The 18,223-nt window shown below is 31.4% G+C and overlaps 1 protein-coding gene across 12 annotated transcripts in view; it reads left to right on the top strand.

Annotated features, from left to right (window-relative positions):
• The window catches only part of Mi-2 (chromodomain-helicase-DNA-binding protein Mi-2 homolog), a 161,370-nt gene that overhangs the window by 61,614 nt on the left and 81,533 nt on the right, over nucleotides 1–18,223 (top strand). For 8 of the 12 annotated variants that reach the window (XM_075381508.1, XM_075381511.1, XM_075381514.1 and 5 more), the window contains exon 11: nucleotides 8,547–8,700. In XM_075381508.1, the coding sequence (XP_075237623.1) occupies nucleotides 8,547–8,700 (154 nt within the window). The remainder of the gene's footprint in view (nucleotides 1–8,546; nucleotides 8,701–18,223) is intronic. The other 4 variants (XM_075381513.1, XM_075381515.1, XM_075381519.1 and 1 more) reach the window with 1 other exon arrangement.

The following is an 18,223-nucleotide window of genomic DNA, read 5'->3' on the forward strand; positions in this document are numbered from 1 at the left end:
AAGAATCGGTGGAAATCTCTTTTGTTGTTCCACAACAAAGGTTTCAAGCACGACTACGTAACGAGCCGACGTCACTGTAATCGCATGACCGTTGACATCCTCAAAAAAATAAGGGTCTATAACACCGTAAGATGACATAGCACACCACACGGTCACTTTCTGGCTGTGCAACGGACGCTGGTGTAGCTGCGTAGGATTTTCTTGTGCCCAGTATCTGAAATTTTGCTCGTTAAGAAATCCACTGAGGTGGAAATGCGCTTCGTCTGACATCCACAGTTCGTGAACAAACTCTTTGTTATCATTTATCTTCTGAAGCATTACATTACAGAATTGTGCTCCCACAACCGCATCGTTCGGTTTCAGTTCCTGGACGATCTGCAATTGTACGGATGGTATTGCGAGTCCTTCACTAACATTCCTCGAACACTTGAACTATGCAATTGTAAAGATGCTGAGAGACGACGGATTGACCGATGTGGACTTCGTGTGACAGCATCTTGTAAAGCTTGAACATTCTGTGGTGTACGGACGATTCGCTCACTGCCTGGAGGATTCTTTTTCATTGCCGAACCGGTTTCCTCAGAATTAGATATCCATGTTTTAATTGCACGTGCTGATGGAACATGGTCGTGCCGTCCCAGATTGAAATGACGGCAAAATTCTCTACGCTCTCCCTCCACACTGTCATTGCTTTTGTAAAACGCTTTGATAGGAAATGCATGTTGCGCACCACTCCAAGGATCCATGACAACTAAATGGCAGGTTAGGTTAGAGAGGCTGGCGCCACTTATCAAGTGGTACCAATCGCCTACGGCTACCGACACAACTTTCAAAATTTCCCGTTTCTTTTAATCACCCTGTATTATATTGTTTATGTTAGTAGCTTGAGTATCTATCAGATGTAGATTTGGATCGTTTGTATAATTCACTTATCATTTAAAGTAGTGTTATTTAATTCTTCTGTTTTTGTAATGTTGAAAAGATATGTTACTATTTTTCAATTTAAATGTATAACTTTAATAAAAAGAATTTGTCTTTATACTATCACCTTTTTAAAACTAATTAAAGAAGTATTCAGTAAATAGTTTTAAAAAGGAAGAGAAATTATAATTAAAAGCATATTGAGGACTCTTACATGGAAAAGAAGTTGTTGATTATCAAAAAATTGATTTAAGGATTATAAAGAAATTATTAAAAATATTTATGCAGAGCGTCAAGGAAGTTCAGGTATTGTCTAAACACCAATTTTTGGACAGAATCTTTGAACTGCAAGCGAGTTCAATATAGAATGATTTATTTTACTTGCCTATCTTGATGAAATTTTTTAGAAGTACAGTCAGGGGACAGAAGGATAAAGTGTGAAATGTTGAGATAGATGAGGTCAGGTAAATGTTTAGAAGGATTAAAACTAAAACCGGTTTGACCATCTAAATTGAACGGATGAACAAAATCACAGAAAGTGTGAAGAGAAGGAAACTGGAGTTAAGTAAGAGCGTGGCCTAAGAGCATTCATTGGATGAATTTAGTCAAGGAGTAAGCGGGTAGATGAAGTGGCATTAAAAATGAATTTTGAAGAGTACCTTGTCAGAAGGAAAGTCGTAAATTTATTGTCGATAGATCTGGAATATCATAGAATAGGGAAACAGCTAAAGATGTCTGAGAAGTATATTGCTTTATAGTTTTGAAATATAAACAACAGAGAAAACAGAAAAATATTTTCAATTTTTTTTTTACAAAAAGCTAAAACAAAAATAACAATTGAATTAATGAATTTAAATTAATTATTAAGCAAAATTAAATTAATGAAATTAAAATGTTAGTGTAATTTAAAAATGTTTGTTTCCAATGATTTTCACTGCAATATTTCCCTGCAAGACAGCATTCCAATACCATATTAAAGACTGAATGGAAACAGCTTGTTTCATATTGAGTTAGGATTAATTTTATAATTCTGTACTACTACTATAAACATAATATTCTGTTGTCAATCGTACCAAAGTCAATTTTGATTTATTAAGTACCTTTTATGCATTCCAAAATGATCAAAACTTAGAATTTTTTATTCTTTATCAATTGTCCAGTTTATTGAGAGGCCATTTAGAAAGAAATTTTCTGTACGTACCTATCCGTCTTTTAACCTGCTTTTATTGGATTAAAAAGTTTTGACACCATTTTAAGCTCAAAATTATTTATGCTTTCAAATATTGTTAGTAATTAGTAGATAACTGTCAATTTCTGATTTCGATATTAGAATTTTATTCATGAACGTATTTAGCAATCCCTATGTTCAAAAAAAATTTCAACCTGATAAAGATTTGACAGCGTTAATTGTAAAAAAAAATCAGGATAAAGAATTAACTTAAAACATCTGGTAGAAAAAGTTTTTTGTTCCTTTTTTTGGTTATATAACTGCACCAGCAAATGTTTCATCTATCATGAACATCAGATGAGCCGAGTACCTGCTTGCCTTTATTGCTTCAGTTAATACAGTAGGGTAATAGTTGTCTTCAGTAGTTGAAACATCTGTACTTGGAACTTTATGATGTAGTATTTTATTGAGGTGAAATCGAATTCATTTTCTAAATCGGTTAAATCTGATTTTGCTGATGAAGCATTTTTCAATTTATCCTTGCCGTTTCTTTAGGAAGTCATATGAACTAAATAGTGTTTCCTAATCTTCCATTTTGTATAAATTTGTTCTTACTTCCAGTATAAAAATTTCACTGGTCGATGAATCTGTAATGTAATTTCTATTTTGCAGTTGTTTCATTTTCATAATATGATTATTTTATTTTCAAAATGTGTTATTTTTTCCAAATTAATCTTGCTTGGATTTTTGTTTAAATTTTCAATTTCCTTTTTTTGGGATTACATTATTAAGGAAATTATATTCCTAAGAAGGCAGGTTAATTTACCAGTAATTTATTTTTTTAAAAGTTTAATAATTAAATATTAATGTACACTAAAATAGAAATGACTGCACGCTATACAACAAAACACAAAAGCATTGCAATGGAAATATTTACCTAATATATTAAAATAAAACCGGTTCTTATTAATATCATATAATATAATATGAGAAAAGTTTTTAAAAATCTTATAAATTCCTGCTATAAAACTACTAGTCGTGTTAAAAATGCAGAGAGAATGTAATGTTGGAATGGTTAATTCATTTGGAAGGAAGATACAAGTTTTAGGCTGAAGGAGGTAATAAAAATAGTGTTACTGCATTAAATATTCCTTTTTTTTTGATGACCCAGTGATCACGAATTTTTAATAAATATAAGCAGTCGTAAATCGAGAGGGATAAACTGTAGCAGCTATTTGAGAAGAGTTAATGAAAAAAGAATTGTCAGCTTGCTTTTTATCAGGATAGATATGTTATAAAAAATATAAATGTGTTTTGAATTATACATTCATCAGTCGACAATTTTCTGTTAAGCTGATTCAATTTTAATGGTCTGATTAATTAGAATATTTTATTATGTATTAACAGCAGATAAGTTTCAATGCTGCAGCTGTGTACTAGTGCATGCTTTTTTTAAATTAAATTTTTTTTTTTTAATAGATTCAGTCGGTTTATATGACGTAGAATGTTGCACATCTGAAATGTAGTTACTGATTTGTTTGAATTTAACTAACTCTTTAAGTTTAAAAAAAAATAGGTACTACTACTACTTCTTTAACTGTCGCTCGTATTTATATTGTATTTTTAGATTTGTATGATTTTTTTATGTATAGTAAGTCGTAGTTTGTTTTCCTTTTCTGTCTGTAAAAGTTAGTAGTCATAGTAGTGAAATTTTAATATTTATAAGTGACCATAATTTTTTTTGACTATGTTATAGCATGTTTGTATATTATAGTTTGTTCTTCTGTTAAGTAGTATTTTGATAGCTACATTTGCTGTAGATTTATGAAGTTATTATTTTATTTATGAAATTGTTACTGTTAATTAAATTTATGTGTCGCTTAAAATTTAATTCTGGTGTTGTTGATTAATTTTGGTTTTATATTTAATTTAAACTTTTTTTTCCGTAATGTATATAGAAATTAGCTGACAATACTATGTTGCAGGTTTTTCTTTGTGTTCTGCTTTGTACTTAAAAACTACTTTTCAATCTTCCCTTGAGCTCATCAAGTAGTATATATTTAATCGACCCAAAAATCTTCACTTCTAACTTAAATATGCAGTTTCGTGTATCTTTCCTGCTGATATTGTAAAAAAATGCTCACAAAAATTGAATTATGTAAACATTGCTGTGGGATATTTTTGTGTATTGTTAATAGGAAGGCAGTTCCTGTTCTTTTCGTACTCTTTTTGATCAGATAATGAAAAAGTTCATACAATTGTTTAGATATAATTTTATTTTATTAATTGTAATTAATCAACCATTTTTTTCTTGTGGAGATAAAATGGCAAAATAGAACGTCTGTATAGATGTAATTTAAGAAGCATTAATTAAAAATTAAGATGTAATTTTACTTAAGAAAGAAAAATCTTTGTATAGGTGAAAATTGGTATGCTTTTTGTAGAATCCGTCATTTTGGACTGTATCACCTTCTTTGATATAGGAAATGCACCTGTGCATTATCTTGTAAAAATCTATTAATCGCTAATCTTATATGGAAAATTGTAAGGTATATTTCACTGTATTTAAATATTTATTTTCTCTGAGTTAACAATAACTAGTTCCTTTTTCTTTACAAATATATTTATTTCATTTGGGACTGTGTAAGGTTTATTACTGATTAATTTAATTAAAGAGTGGAATTTAATTGTTTGTCCTTACGTTATGTGATTTGACAAAACTGTAACTATAAAACGATATGATTTAATGTTTGGAAAACTGAACTAAAATTATATGTACTGCTTAAAATAGAAAAAATTGTGCAGAAAAAAGCAGTTACCATTTAGTTGACTTTCCATTAAATATATCTTTAAATTTGTATCCTCTAGAAATTGATGATAATAGAACAGTAAATTAAAAAGTACTTAGTTACTGTATTACAATCTTAAGTGAAAATTCATCACATATTTTTCATATCTAAATTACTTATTCTAAGTACTTATGGTTAATGGTCAACAAGAAACACGATACATTTTTCAGTTCACAAAAAAAAATAAATCGTGTAAAACTGAAATTATATTTCTTATATACAGCATATACAAATTTATTATTTAACAATACATTTAATAATAGTTAAAGTCCTTGATAGCAATGAGGAGAATTGCTGATAAATCAAAATATAGTAAAATCATAGGTAATATAAAATCATCTTTTAATGATAATATTAAGTATCAACAACATGTAATGTAATATGCAATATAATATTGTAAAAGACCTTAAAAATAGTATTAATAAAGCTTTGTCTACATGCTTATTTAGAATCAAAGCCTCTCCTGTCAAAGGATATTGACTGTATATATATTATTCACGATGTAGTTTAAAAGAAAAATAACCACAAAATTACAATTCAAGAAAGTATAAATAATAACATCTGATGCGAAAACAAAGTTTTAACTTTGTAAGCATCACATAACACATTATATAAACATTTAGAAAATTGTTTCTAAAAATGTTAACTATGCCGATTTGCCTTATACCCGCCTGTTAATACCACAACATATCTGATCTTTCTCTATTTAACAGCAGTTTTCCCTCTCTCTTCTGATTCTGTACACATTTTATCCAGACACAATTCATCTATTCTGCCTGCATTGCATGGCAGGCCAATTTCTACTGTAGAAGTTATGCTTCTTTCTGTAAAATCCTCTTATTTGTCCAAAAAATAAACCAGTGGTGCCCTAACTATATTTACAGTTTTCCTTGTCCACTGTTTCATGTTATTTCAATAAAAATTTATATCTTAGAATAGATTAAGATATTTTAACAAAATTTGGTCATATATCTGACAGCCCCTACAAAATAATTAAGTTGGAAAATTCCAGAATTGCACCTGTTAAAAATTTCTGTAATCATTAATCGCTTCATTAAGATGAATTTTGTCAAGTTGTTTTATTATGAATTAAAATGTTGAGCCTTCTATTATAAACAAAATGATAATGTCGTTTGTTCAAGTCCATTGATAAAACAGCTGGAATATGGCTGAAATTACTAAAATGAATCACAAAAATTTGTGTGAACGGTCTCAAAATTATCAGACAATAAAGGAAATATGAAGTGAAATCAGGTGTTTCTGCATATGAACTGTTTATTTATCTTTGTATCCTGTATTATTTTTTAACTTTGTCTACGTACACACATATAAATAAAAGAATGTAAACTGAACGTAATTACTGTTCATGTGTCATTTTAAGTTGAAAATAATTTTTGTCTTAAAAAACAGTATACCGTCTATCGAGTGATTTTTTGTTCTGTGTGGTTTTTTTTACATTAAATTGATTATAAAATTTTGTTTTATTGTTGTAGATTTATCAATAATCATTGCTGATAAATAAACACTAATTCTTTATTAAAGTAACAAAATAATCAAAACACAAAAATATGAACTAAACATGTTTTAAAAGAGACTGTATTACCTTTAAAACAAATACGCATTTAATTGTAGTAATGTGGTAAAGTCTCAGCCTTTCATCTGAAAGGTTCAGAGTTTGAATCCTGGTCAGACATGCCATCTTTCATTTACTACAAAATCTACATTTCCATGCAATAGCTTTGAGCTTATGTGATGAATTAATCATGAACAAAACACTTTTAACTGTTTGTTATATCAGACATTAATGTGTTACTAACAAATAAATGTGTATTTATTTATGTTGACTAGTTAATATATGACAGTCGATTGGAAAATATTTTTTCTCTTTTAATTTTACAAAATCAATAATTATGTTTTGTAAATTAGATGCATGTATGTGTAATACTGCATGGTTTTATGTCAGAAGAAGAAAATGGAAAAATTTCCATTGATTGTAACAATATAAAGCTTTTCTGGACTCATATATATATATATATATATATATATATATATATATATATATATATATATATATATATAATATATATATATATACACACAAATGTTTCTCATTGTTATGAGCAGAAAATATTGCAATGAAGTAGTAGTTAAGTTTCTGGAAATACTTATAGTAAAAAAAGTTGGGAAGTTTTGATAATTATAAATACTTGCCATCAGATCTTATAAGATGTATTGTACGTTTCTAGCTTTGTGTTGTAATGTACAGGTGTTTGGAAAGCCCTGCACCATAACCGAAATCAGATTTTTTCAATACCCTCCATTGAATTCCAGACAATAGGCAGAATTTCAGATAAACACCCTGGAGGCCATAATGATCATTTGTGGCGTGGCATTCATCGTCACTCCTGATCTGTAGGTGAGCCGCATTGTGAATCATCATGCTGTACACCTGTGACTTCTGATACCCTTAGATGAAAACTCCATCGGATTCAAATCTGGCGATTGTGGAGCCCATTTAATAGGTCCTTTGCAAGCAATCTGATGTTCAGGAAAGGTTTCATACTGTACTCGTGTAGTGTCGTGGAGCTCTAACTGTGAACCTTTAAGGATGCTCTCAGATGATAACTGACGCAGGTGTCGGCTAATCTCAAAGCATCTGCAGGTATTTTTCACTGACCACATTTCTTTCAAAAAAGTACGGGTCAGTGATACGATCATTCCAGTTGTCACATCGCACCATTACGGTCAGACCTCTGCTCTTTGAGGGGTTGTACTCATGTGACTGGTAGCATTGATTTTGGTCTGTTGACTTCACCTTTCACGTAAAGGTTAGCCTTATTGGAAAACATTACAGAGGATAGAAAGTGCTTTTCCCTCAAATCAGGATCATCTTCCGATAAATGTTGCAGGAGTTGCTTGAATGGGTGAAATTTTTCCTTCTTCAGGATATTGTGGTTGGTGAATAGTCGAACAGTCAATTCCAAGAAAATTCATCAGAGGCTTAATTAGGTATTTACTTAATAATATCAACTTGTACAGCATCATCGGTCCATGACAGGGGAAATATCTGCAACATTACCTACCCCATTAAACTTGTCAAGTATCTAAAGTATCTACCCACAGTGCTGTGTGATACTGGTCAATGTTTGGGATGACATCTATAAAACTTATTACTGATATCACAGTGCAATACCTAGCCTTAAAGGTCATACAACAGGATGATTTCCCCACTTACCTCCTCTGACATCATCATCTGTAGACAAAGATATTAGAATTTCACCTAAGGTGCAGGACTTTTTGAACATTCTGTATTTAGCATATTGCAAATGGTACTCTGCAAAAGTAAATTTATTGTATGCTGCAGCTGTAAATAAATTTTGATTGTAATGCCATCTAATGTTGCTTAACCCTCTTTGTTTTGGTTGAATAATTTAATTTGTATGTCTTTTTTTTAATTTATGAATGAATATGTGCCTTTTATTTAATTTCATTCACTTTCATATCGTCATTAAATAACACAGTGTTGTGTATGTGTGTTTGTTTGGTGGTGTTGCGGTTTAAAAATTGCATTGATTGGATTTGGCTGTTTAATCGATGAAAATGAACAGTCAGTCTTCAAGGAAACTATTGGTGTGCAGGGTGTGCAAAGATGGGGGGGAATTACTTTGCTGTGATTCATGTCCTTCGGCGTATCATACTTTCTGCCTGAATCCCCCCCTCTCAGAAATACCTGAAGGCGACTGGAAGTGTCCAAGATGTTCTGTAAGACTTCTTTTTAATTTATTCTTTTATTATTATTAATATAATTAAAATAAAGCATAGCACTATTGAATCAACATTAAAATGATGTTTATGATGAATTTGTAATTAATAATAGTACGATTAGATAGTTGAGTCATCCCCCATTCATTTTTTTCATCGATTAATAATATTATTTAATTTAAGAAATATGATTTTCAATTCTGTTTAAGAACATGAAATAAAATAATTCTTATTTAATAATTTTAAGTTTCATAAGATTATTAAAAAAAAAATTTTCAGAGCATAGTGGGTTGAAGTATAGTTGTTCCAGGTGAGACAGTAATAGTCTGTATCTCCCTACTTGCTGGTTTTACAACATCAGGAATGTGTCCGGTATTAGTAGTCTGTATCAAGGGAAATGGCTGATTAGGGGTCCTATGGTTAACAATGATACCAACAATGTGCTACCTGCAAATGTCATGGAAAAGCACTGTGGCAGAACTTGGAACCAGCAGAAAATGTTATCTTTATTATTTTGGGTGAGAGGTTGAAAATGTCTGGTGTTTGAAAATAGGTTGCATTGTCTGAGTGATGGAAATCCATGGCGGAAAATCTTTGATCTTCCAAATTGGAGGTTAGTTTTGTACACGATCATCTTATCTCATAGCTAAAAGCAAGCATTATACAAACTATATGTAAGCTGCAGATAATGGGGGTTAGTTAAAGAGATTATACAATGGAAAGCGTTTCAAAGAAATGTAGGATTTTAGTTTTCAAATCACAATAGTTGTAGGAATTTGCAGTATTTGGTTAGGCTGCCTCGGTTCCTCTTCATATTAGTTATTAGGCTGTTTTAATATTTTATATATGATACTGCATAACCCTCATTATCAAAAAATTATAATTAGTTCATCCACTTTGAAAAATACTGGGTCAGTAAAATGAAAACCGACCGTTGGTTTTTAACATTTATTAATACAGAACAAAAATGCAAAACATATTTATTGCTTTTTCTGTTTAGTTTTCCTGAAGTTCTACATATTTTGCCAATCTGCGGGGAACTTGTGATCCTTCCTTCATAAAAAGTTTGAAAATATGTCGCGAGTTGATGGGACACAGACTCCTCTACTTGGTTGCCGCTTAGGAATCTGCTCCTCACAGTGCTTTATACAATGGTGTAAACAAAAAGAAATTACAGGAGGATAGATCTGGATTATACAGAGGATGTCCTAAGGTTTCCCAGTAAATTTCATTCATTTTATTCGGAGTCCTAATGGCTTTGTGAGACCTAGCATTTTGAAGAAAAATCTAATTGACTGACACTGCCTTTTGTTCCTGTAGATGATTTTCATTTTGTCCAAGAGCTGCAAAATGTTATTCGTGAATAAAATCGGTGACCGACATGCCTTTCCAGTCCCAATGTGGTTTGCAAGGATATTTCTAGGGACTTGACAAATTTTCACCGTCACAGGGCAAAGCAGAGTCCACTCCTACACCGCTCCATAGTTGCTGATTTTGATTTGAGAGTAGCAATGGACCTGTGTCTCATCACATGCGATTATTAGATGCAAACAGTTGAAATGGATTCGTGAGCCTTTGACAAATTTCCTGTTTATGATTTCGGATCAAAACTCTTGAAACCCGCCTCGCAGAGGAGACATTACAGAATCCAAGGTACTCCATAATAATGAAATGGACATTTTTGTAACCGAAATCCACTTCTGAAGCGATTTCATCAGCCATAAGGTGCGATCGCCTTTAATGAGGTCAGTATTCGTCAGTCATCTGACTGAATACTTATTATGACTTTGAATTTCCTATAACTTCACACTCTCCTTTATATTTGTCAGCCCGGTCGTAGACTTTGATATATTATATGATATCCCCAAACTGTGCATGCAGTGCAGTCAAAATTTTAGAGGTTTGACATCCTTGTTAATGAGAAACTTCACAATAATACATGGCACAATCGATGATGGAATCTTCTACTTACTAGGAGATTTAATGCCAAAGTGGCTGGAGCGATCAACCCCTCCCCGCATTTCCATCATCAGTATTCCTGTGTGCCAGCATACTCATGTTAGCACATGAGCTTTGAAGGCAGAAGTTTAATTTATGTTTAAGTGACCCTCATAGATCTGATGAACAGAAGTTGTGATAACTTTCTATGCCTGTAAGAAATTTATTTACTTTTATACGTTATAGACATCCGACAACATCGAATCCGATTCCCTACTGCACTCTATAATACTATATAATAATAAATAAAGAATTAAAATTAAAAAAAAAAAATTTCATAAATTCATTTTAATAATATACTTAAAACAATGAGTTTATATTACCCTAAACAGATGTCCTGTGTCTTATAGTTTTCTAGGGTGGTTGCAGTATATTATAACTTCATAAAAAAAAAATATTTAATATGCGGGAAATTAAGTATAAAAATAAATTGAGATTCGGCAGCTATATTTAAGAACTGTAATTAATAATAATTCAAAATTTGAAACATTGGTTAAGGAGTTTCAATCGGCTAAATAAGGCCTTCAGAATTAGCGCTCTAAAAATCATGTTTTTTATTTGTTTCTTTTTTTTAATTTTCTTAATAAAGAATACCCTTAAAATAACTATGAGACATTTTTTAAAGCGGCGTAAAAAATTTTAAAGTACAGGCTTAATTTTTATGATGATTTGAAAATCTGAATATCTATCCTCAAACTTAACCGTGTTTAACATTTATATAAATAGTTAGATAAAACAAATTTGTAAATAGATTTTTTCTTTTGCTCAGTCGTTGCACTATCTACTGTCATCATGTTAATTGAAGTTTTTGGATTCAATGGTGCTTTAGTATTATATTTTATTGTAAATATCATAAGTATTAATATAACATATTAGATTTAATTACTGTTGGTTTGTAAGTATTTTAATTATTAAATATTCTTTATGTTACAACAGATTTAAATTTTAGCTACTATTGTTTCTTCTATTTTTTTTTTTAAATAATGCCGCCAGTGCCATTGTCTTATTGCATGACACTGTACATATATATTTTGTGTGTGTGTCTCTATATACTGACCTTATTGTGTGTTCAACAGTTAATCTGCTGTATATCCCATCTTTTCTATTTCAGTCAAATAACTTTCAAACCCTTTATTATTTTTGTAACATTTCTTTATAAAGGTATACTTCATTTCTTATCAAGTTTTTATCTTTTTTTAACTATTTAAAATGATGATGTTGCATAAAAAATGAAACTTGAACTTCACATTCTAATTTCTTGTTACTATTTATTAGAAATACTGTAATAATATATATACACACACACACACATATCTAATAGTGGATAAATACATATACCCATTTTTTGTATAAGCATATTTTTATGATTTTTCATCATGATTTGAATTAAAAATATATTCTAAATCATTTAATTCCTTGCATAGTTGAACAGTATTTGCTAAATTAGTGAAATTTATCATTAAATAAAACAATGAGGATAAAAAGGAGAATAATGTAAAGTAAGGAGCTGTAGAGTATTTCAAGCGGAAAAGTGTCCTTATACTACTAGCGTCAACAAGATGTAAAAAACTGAATGAAAAAAATAGTTTCACCAGGTTATATATTTACTTCATAGGAGTTTTTTTTACACAACTGCCCAAAAGTAATGTAATGTATTTAGGATATATGGATGTATGTTTGTTACACCATAGCAACTCAACCACCAAACTGATTTAAATGCGTGACCTCACATTGGAATTCTTATATTACTGGCAGTGTCGTAGGTTATATAAATATGTTTTTTTGTTTGTATGTGTGAGTAGTAGTAGTCGTCAAAGAGGAGATTTGCCGGTTGAACCAAAAACTTTAATGAATTAAATTAATGAACTGTGAGCCTCCATTACTTTGTTAGCTGGGTTTGAACTGAATGAGTCAAATCAATCAAATGAATAACAAAAATAATAGAACTAAATTTAAATAAAATAATATTAACTAAATTAAAAAATTTTCTGTTTAATAATAATAAAAAAAATGGGTTTCATGTGGTGACTGTGTGTGAGGCTAGAGTGATGAGGTGATGCGAGCATCTTGTGCGAGGTTAGACCAATCATCACTATCAACTAGTAACAAATGTGTGTGTTGTCCCTGGGGCGCTGATTTGGGAGGTGCAATGGGGTGCTTTTATAATATCTGCAGTCTGATTTTCAAAATTCAAACAGGGTATTTTTTAGTAGGTTTAAGACTAACTTTTGCACGCATAAGGCTCAAGACATGAGCCTTGACATGAGATCCAAGACATGAGATCACTCTCAATCTAACATATCGCAGTTATTCGGAAATGTTATTATATTTTTGCAACCGATCTTAAGATTTTCAAAATTCAAACAGGATATTTGCTAGCATATTACCAAATCATGTTGGAACCAAACCAGAACAAAAATTAACTGATATATTCAAAAAAATAAAATGGCCTGCACTACTCCAAGAGCAGCTTGAGCTCGGCGAGCTCCCGCAAATGGTCTTTATAGAGTTTGATGACATAGATTGAGGATCGAGCCCATTATTGTAGAATTTTATACTTTACTGGGACAGGGCAAAATGGAATGGTACAAGATAAAACTAATATTGTGATGGTGCATAAACTGCAGGGGACTATCCTAGATAGAGCCGTCATAGATCTGAGCAATGTCATCTTTGCAAGGGCCAAGTCTGTGCAGCATTGAATCGCATGAGACAGTTAAAGAGTTTAGCTATTATTTGTTTGGATCCCAGAAGATTGATGTATGGTCCACAAAATAAAAGTCTCTTGAGGAACTCGGTCGCTTGAAAATTTAAGTACCAATTTCTGCATGCCAATTAAATAAATAAATAAATAAAAATGTTTACAGTTTCCTTATTTGGCTGTGCAAGTTAAATACATTATATCCATAAGTTTTCAAATTGTAGATTTTTTCGATGATCACTAAAAAGTATTAAATAAAAAAAATTAAAATAAATAAGTTGAACTAAAAAAAAAAAAAAGGTTTGGAAATAAAGGACTAAACATATCGTTACGTAGTATTTTGCTTAATAAAATATTGGGTGACCGATTAACTTTCAGTTTAAATTTGTTAAAATATATTTTTCATGGTATAAAAATAGCAGGCATAAAGGTTAGCTAATGATTAAGTTCTCACCAGCTGTTTCACGTCAACAAGAAAATCTTGTCCTTCAACGAAAATATTTAAATGCAGTCCTGGGGGGGGGGTGGAGGAGGAGGGCTCTGAATAATAATTGTCCTATATTAAAGAGCTCTGAGCAGTAATTATTCTATATTAAAGATGTAATATAGGTTGTGTGATATATGGAAATGCTTCATTCTGCTGGTAGTAGTACCATTCTTCATCCCAAAACATCTTTTTAATGCATGACTTAACGAATTCCTTTAGTGAGTTCAGGTTAACTTCCTCAATAACAGTATTCTCAAAGAAGAAAGATCCAATTAATTCAAAAGTTGACAAGTCACATTACATATTACACCTGGTAACTTCACAAGGTATTCTATTATCAAGCGAGATTATCAGTTGCCTAATAACTTCAATTATGAAGTTTAATTGAGGCTATATTATTTTAATGTAGCCTTGTAATTCCAAAATCTGGTTTGGAAGTTGATTGCTCTCTTCACATCTTACATGATACCATCAGAAAATTGAATTCTGCAATCAGGATTGTCATCATTAAGACCGTGAACTAATGTGAGAATAAAACTTTTGTTTTGCACAATCTGATGGATGCTTGATTTTGATAGTCCTGTCTCATGAGCCGCTTGTTTAACACATTTTCCAAGAGATCACTCATACATTTCTTGCGGGGATGGTGGATGCCCATGGTCTACTGGAATTTCCATCATGAATTCCCATTCATGTTGAACGGAATTAAAATTTAAACTTCCTGGATACAAATAAGGGTGACTTGTTGATGCATTACATTGAAACTGTCTTCCAAATTCTCTTTGTATTACAGTTATGTTTCTTGTCTTCCAGTAAAATTTAAAGACAAATTTCCTTTCTTCAAAGCTATTGTTTGATTCAGCCATTATTACAAAACTATCCAAACAGTAATGTAATGTATTTTTGGGGTGTATGTATGTATATACTTGTTCCACCTTAGCAGCTCATTGACTGAACCGATTTAGATGTATGACCCTGCATTGGAATCCTTATGGTACTGGGAGTGTGATGGGATATATAAATACAAGGCATATTTGTTAAGTAAGGGCTGTCGGCTTATATTTAAATATTAGCGGGTCTGCACATATCTATTGGGTATTTTAGAAGCCACTGCAGTTTTTATTTTAATTCAATAGTCATTTGCCTGTCAATGAATGCAGATCGCAATGTCTGCAGCAATCATTGCTTCCACCAGTTATGAAGTGTGCACTGTGATTCAATTTTTATATACTAAAGGATCTTCAGCTGCTGTAATTCATTGGGAGTTGTGCCTAGTGTGTGGACCTACACACACTATGAGTGAAGGAAAGGTTAGACAATGGTGTCAAGACATGAAAAATGGCCACATAAATGTGCCTGACAAAGCACGGAGTAGCAGACCCAATATTCAGACCGATGAAATCATTAAAGAAGTGAACTGAAAACTGCGATATGATTGACGATTAGTGCTTAAGCAGATGAAATTTTGCATGTTGGATGCACCCTTATCTACACGATTGTCACAGAAAAGCTCAGATTACAAATTGTGTGCAAGATGTGTACCAAATATGTCCACAGACCAACACAAAGAGCTAAGAATGTGCAGTCGAGTGTTTTTGGACCACTATCGACAAGATGGAGATGATTTGTTTTCCCACATTTCTACGAGACAAGGCATGGATATCCTCCATGAATGCAGAATTGAAACATCACTGTACACTTTTTTGTTGTATATTAATAATTATTCTGTATTAAAGAGCAATTTTTTTTTTGACTTGTCGTTTTTTTTAATATATTTATATCTTGTTTTAATTACTCAACCTGAGAAATGAATTATAGTTATTAGCTGTAAAAGAGTGAATACAGTTTTTTTAAGAAAAATAATCATAAAAGTGAAGACAATATTTAATTTTTGGCCAATTTTAACACTTAGGATGATGTAGAGGGAACTTGTGTTTCTATCTTTCCCATCTATTATAAAAAATAGACATCAATTTTTTATCCCAATTGTTTTTTTTTTTTAACTATTTCTTATATGGCAGTAGTTAAAAATCACATTACACAGTATCATAATTGTTTCTGATTTTGTTTCTTGAATGTTAATTTATATTTTGCAATGCTAACATTTGATTATTGTTAGGTTTTGATAGTGGTTTATTTTTTCAAGATAGCATGTTTTAAACATTTAGTGTGTAACCACTGAATATTAATAAATTTTACGTAAAAAGATCATTAATTGCAGAAAAATTATTTTTAATAAATACATTGTGTGTGTGTGTGTGTGTGTGTGTGTGTGTTGTGTCTGTCTGTCTGTGTGTGTGTGCATATGTGTGCACACCCAGAGAGATAGAGAGAGGAGATTCAATTAGAAATATTTTAAATAAAGAGAAATGATCAGAATGACTTTAAGAATAATAAATAAATGATTTTACTGTAAATATGAGAGGTTAAAAAATATTTATAAAGTTCAGAATAAATTTTTTTTACAATGAAACAGTTTTTACTTTAGAGATCTCTAAAGTAAAACAGTTTTTACTTTAGAGATCTCTAAAGTAAAAACTGTTTCATTGTAAAAAAAATTTATTCTGAACTTTATAAATATTTTTTATTTCTCTTAAACTACATACCTTATACTACTTCTCTATATCATCACCACATGAATTAAAACATTTATCGTAGCAATACACCAGCTTCAATATACCCTCGTCATATTCTTCTGCTGCCAGTCCATTTAGCCACTTATGTAACAGCGTTTTTAAGTTAGTCACCCACGAATTGCTTACCAATCAAAACTTCTTTCAATTTCCCAAAAATAATGGTAATCAGAAAGAGCTAAGTCCAGACTGTATGGTGGGTGATCATAAGTTTCCCATCCAAATGTTCTCGGTAAATCACGTGTCAGACCCATAACATGTGGTCATGTGTTATTGTGCAGCTGGATGATGCTGTCTGTCAGCTGCCCACGTTGCCAATTTTGAATGGCATGCCATAACTTACATGGAGTTTGGCTGTAGGCTTCTGCATTCATTTTACGTTTTATGAAATCAATTGATAGTATGCCAAACCAATCCCAAACGACTGTGGCCATCAGTTGGCATACAAAAATGGCTGTCGCTTGACCTTTGTCAGTGTCGTTGGTGATTGAGGATGACACCATTCACTTGACTGCGGTTTTCTCTCATGTGTGTAATACAAAATCCATGTTTCATCACCGGTAAGGAACTCGTCACCTTTTTCTGTGTAGCATATCAAAAATTCAAAAGTAGATCCCAATCTGATTTTTTTGTGACATTCTGTTATGACATGTTACACCCAACATGCACAAACCTTTCTGAAGCCTAAATGGTCATAAACAATGCGACCAATAGCAGCTCTTGAAACATAAGGAAAAAGAAGGGCCAGGTCGGAAATCGTTGAGCAACGATATTTTCTGGTTTCAACAAGTCCTTGGTAATTATCGAGGGCCTCGTTGAATGTTCTTCATCATGCACATTAATTCTGTTATTTCTAAACCTTTCGCATCATTTTTGGATGTTTGTTTCATTCATTACATTGTCACCATACCCAGCAACAGACTGCCTATGAATTTCAGCCAGCTAACATTTTTAATGGTTTAAAAAACTTATGACCATGTATTTCACAGTCGGCAGGAACATAGATTTTCCTATTCATTTTACAACATAATAACCGACACCTAATCAAAGATATTACAAGCAGAAACTTACAGATAACATTGCAGTGCATACATTACTAGTGTGGCCATGAACGACACAGGTTCACCAACCTCAAGGAGAGAAATTTTTCAGCGGTCTTTACTTTAGAGATATCCCTTGTAACTTCAAAATGATAAGAGTAAAATGCGCAGCACGTGACAGTTGATGGTGATTTAAGCAATATAAAGTGAATACTATTAGGAAGTGCTTGCATATTGCTTAAGCTATATATAGGTAAGCTGCATATTGCTTAAAAATAAGAATTTAAACATTCATGTTTGTCATAATTTGAATTATAGATGTTGAAAATTCTGTGATCAGCCAGAGTGAATGACAGCTTGAGATGTATTAATTTAAAAATTAGAGCAGCAGCTAATTTTTCACTAATGAAGACCACCAGAAAAAAATTTATCAATTTTTTTATTATACTGGGGCTAGTAGTTAAGTATATGATCACAGCCTGACTAAACATAAGATCATATTCTTAAATTATTACTAATCTTTGTTTTCAATCGACCAAATGTTGTGTTTTTTCATCGATCAGGTAAAAATTAGGTACCATCTTTATTTAATTTTGCGTATTATATGATTCTTAATAAATTGTATTATTTAATAGTTAAGTTCCTTCTTATATTAATTTTACAT

Source organism: Lycorma delicatula, chromosome 13, assembly GCF_047948215.1.
Source record: "Lycorma delicatula isolate Av1 chromosome 13, ASM4794821v1, whole genome shotgun sequence".
Taxonomy (NCBI): domain Eukaryota; kingdom Metazoa; phylum Arthropoda; class Insecta; order Hemiptera; family Fulgoridae; genus Lycorma; species Lycorma delicatula.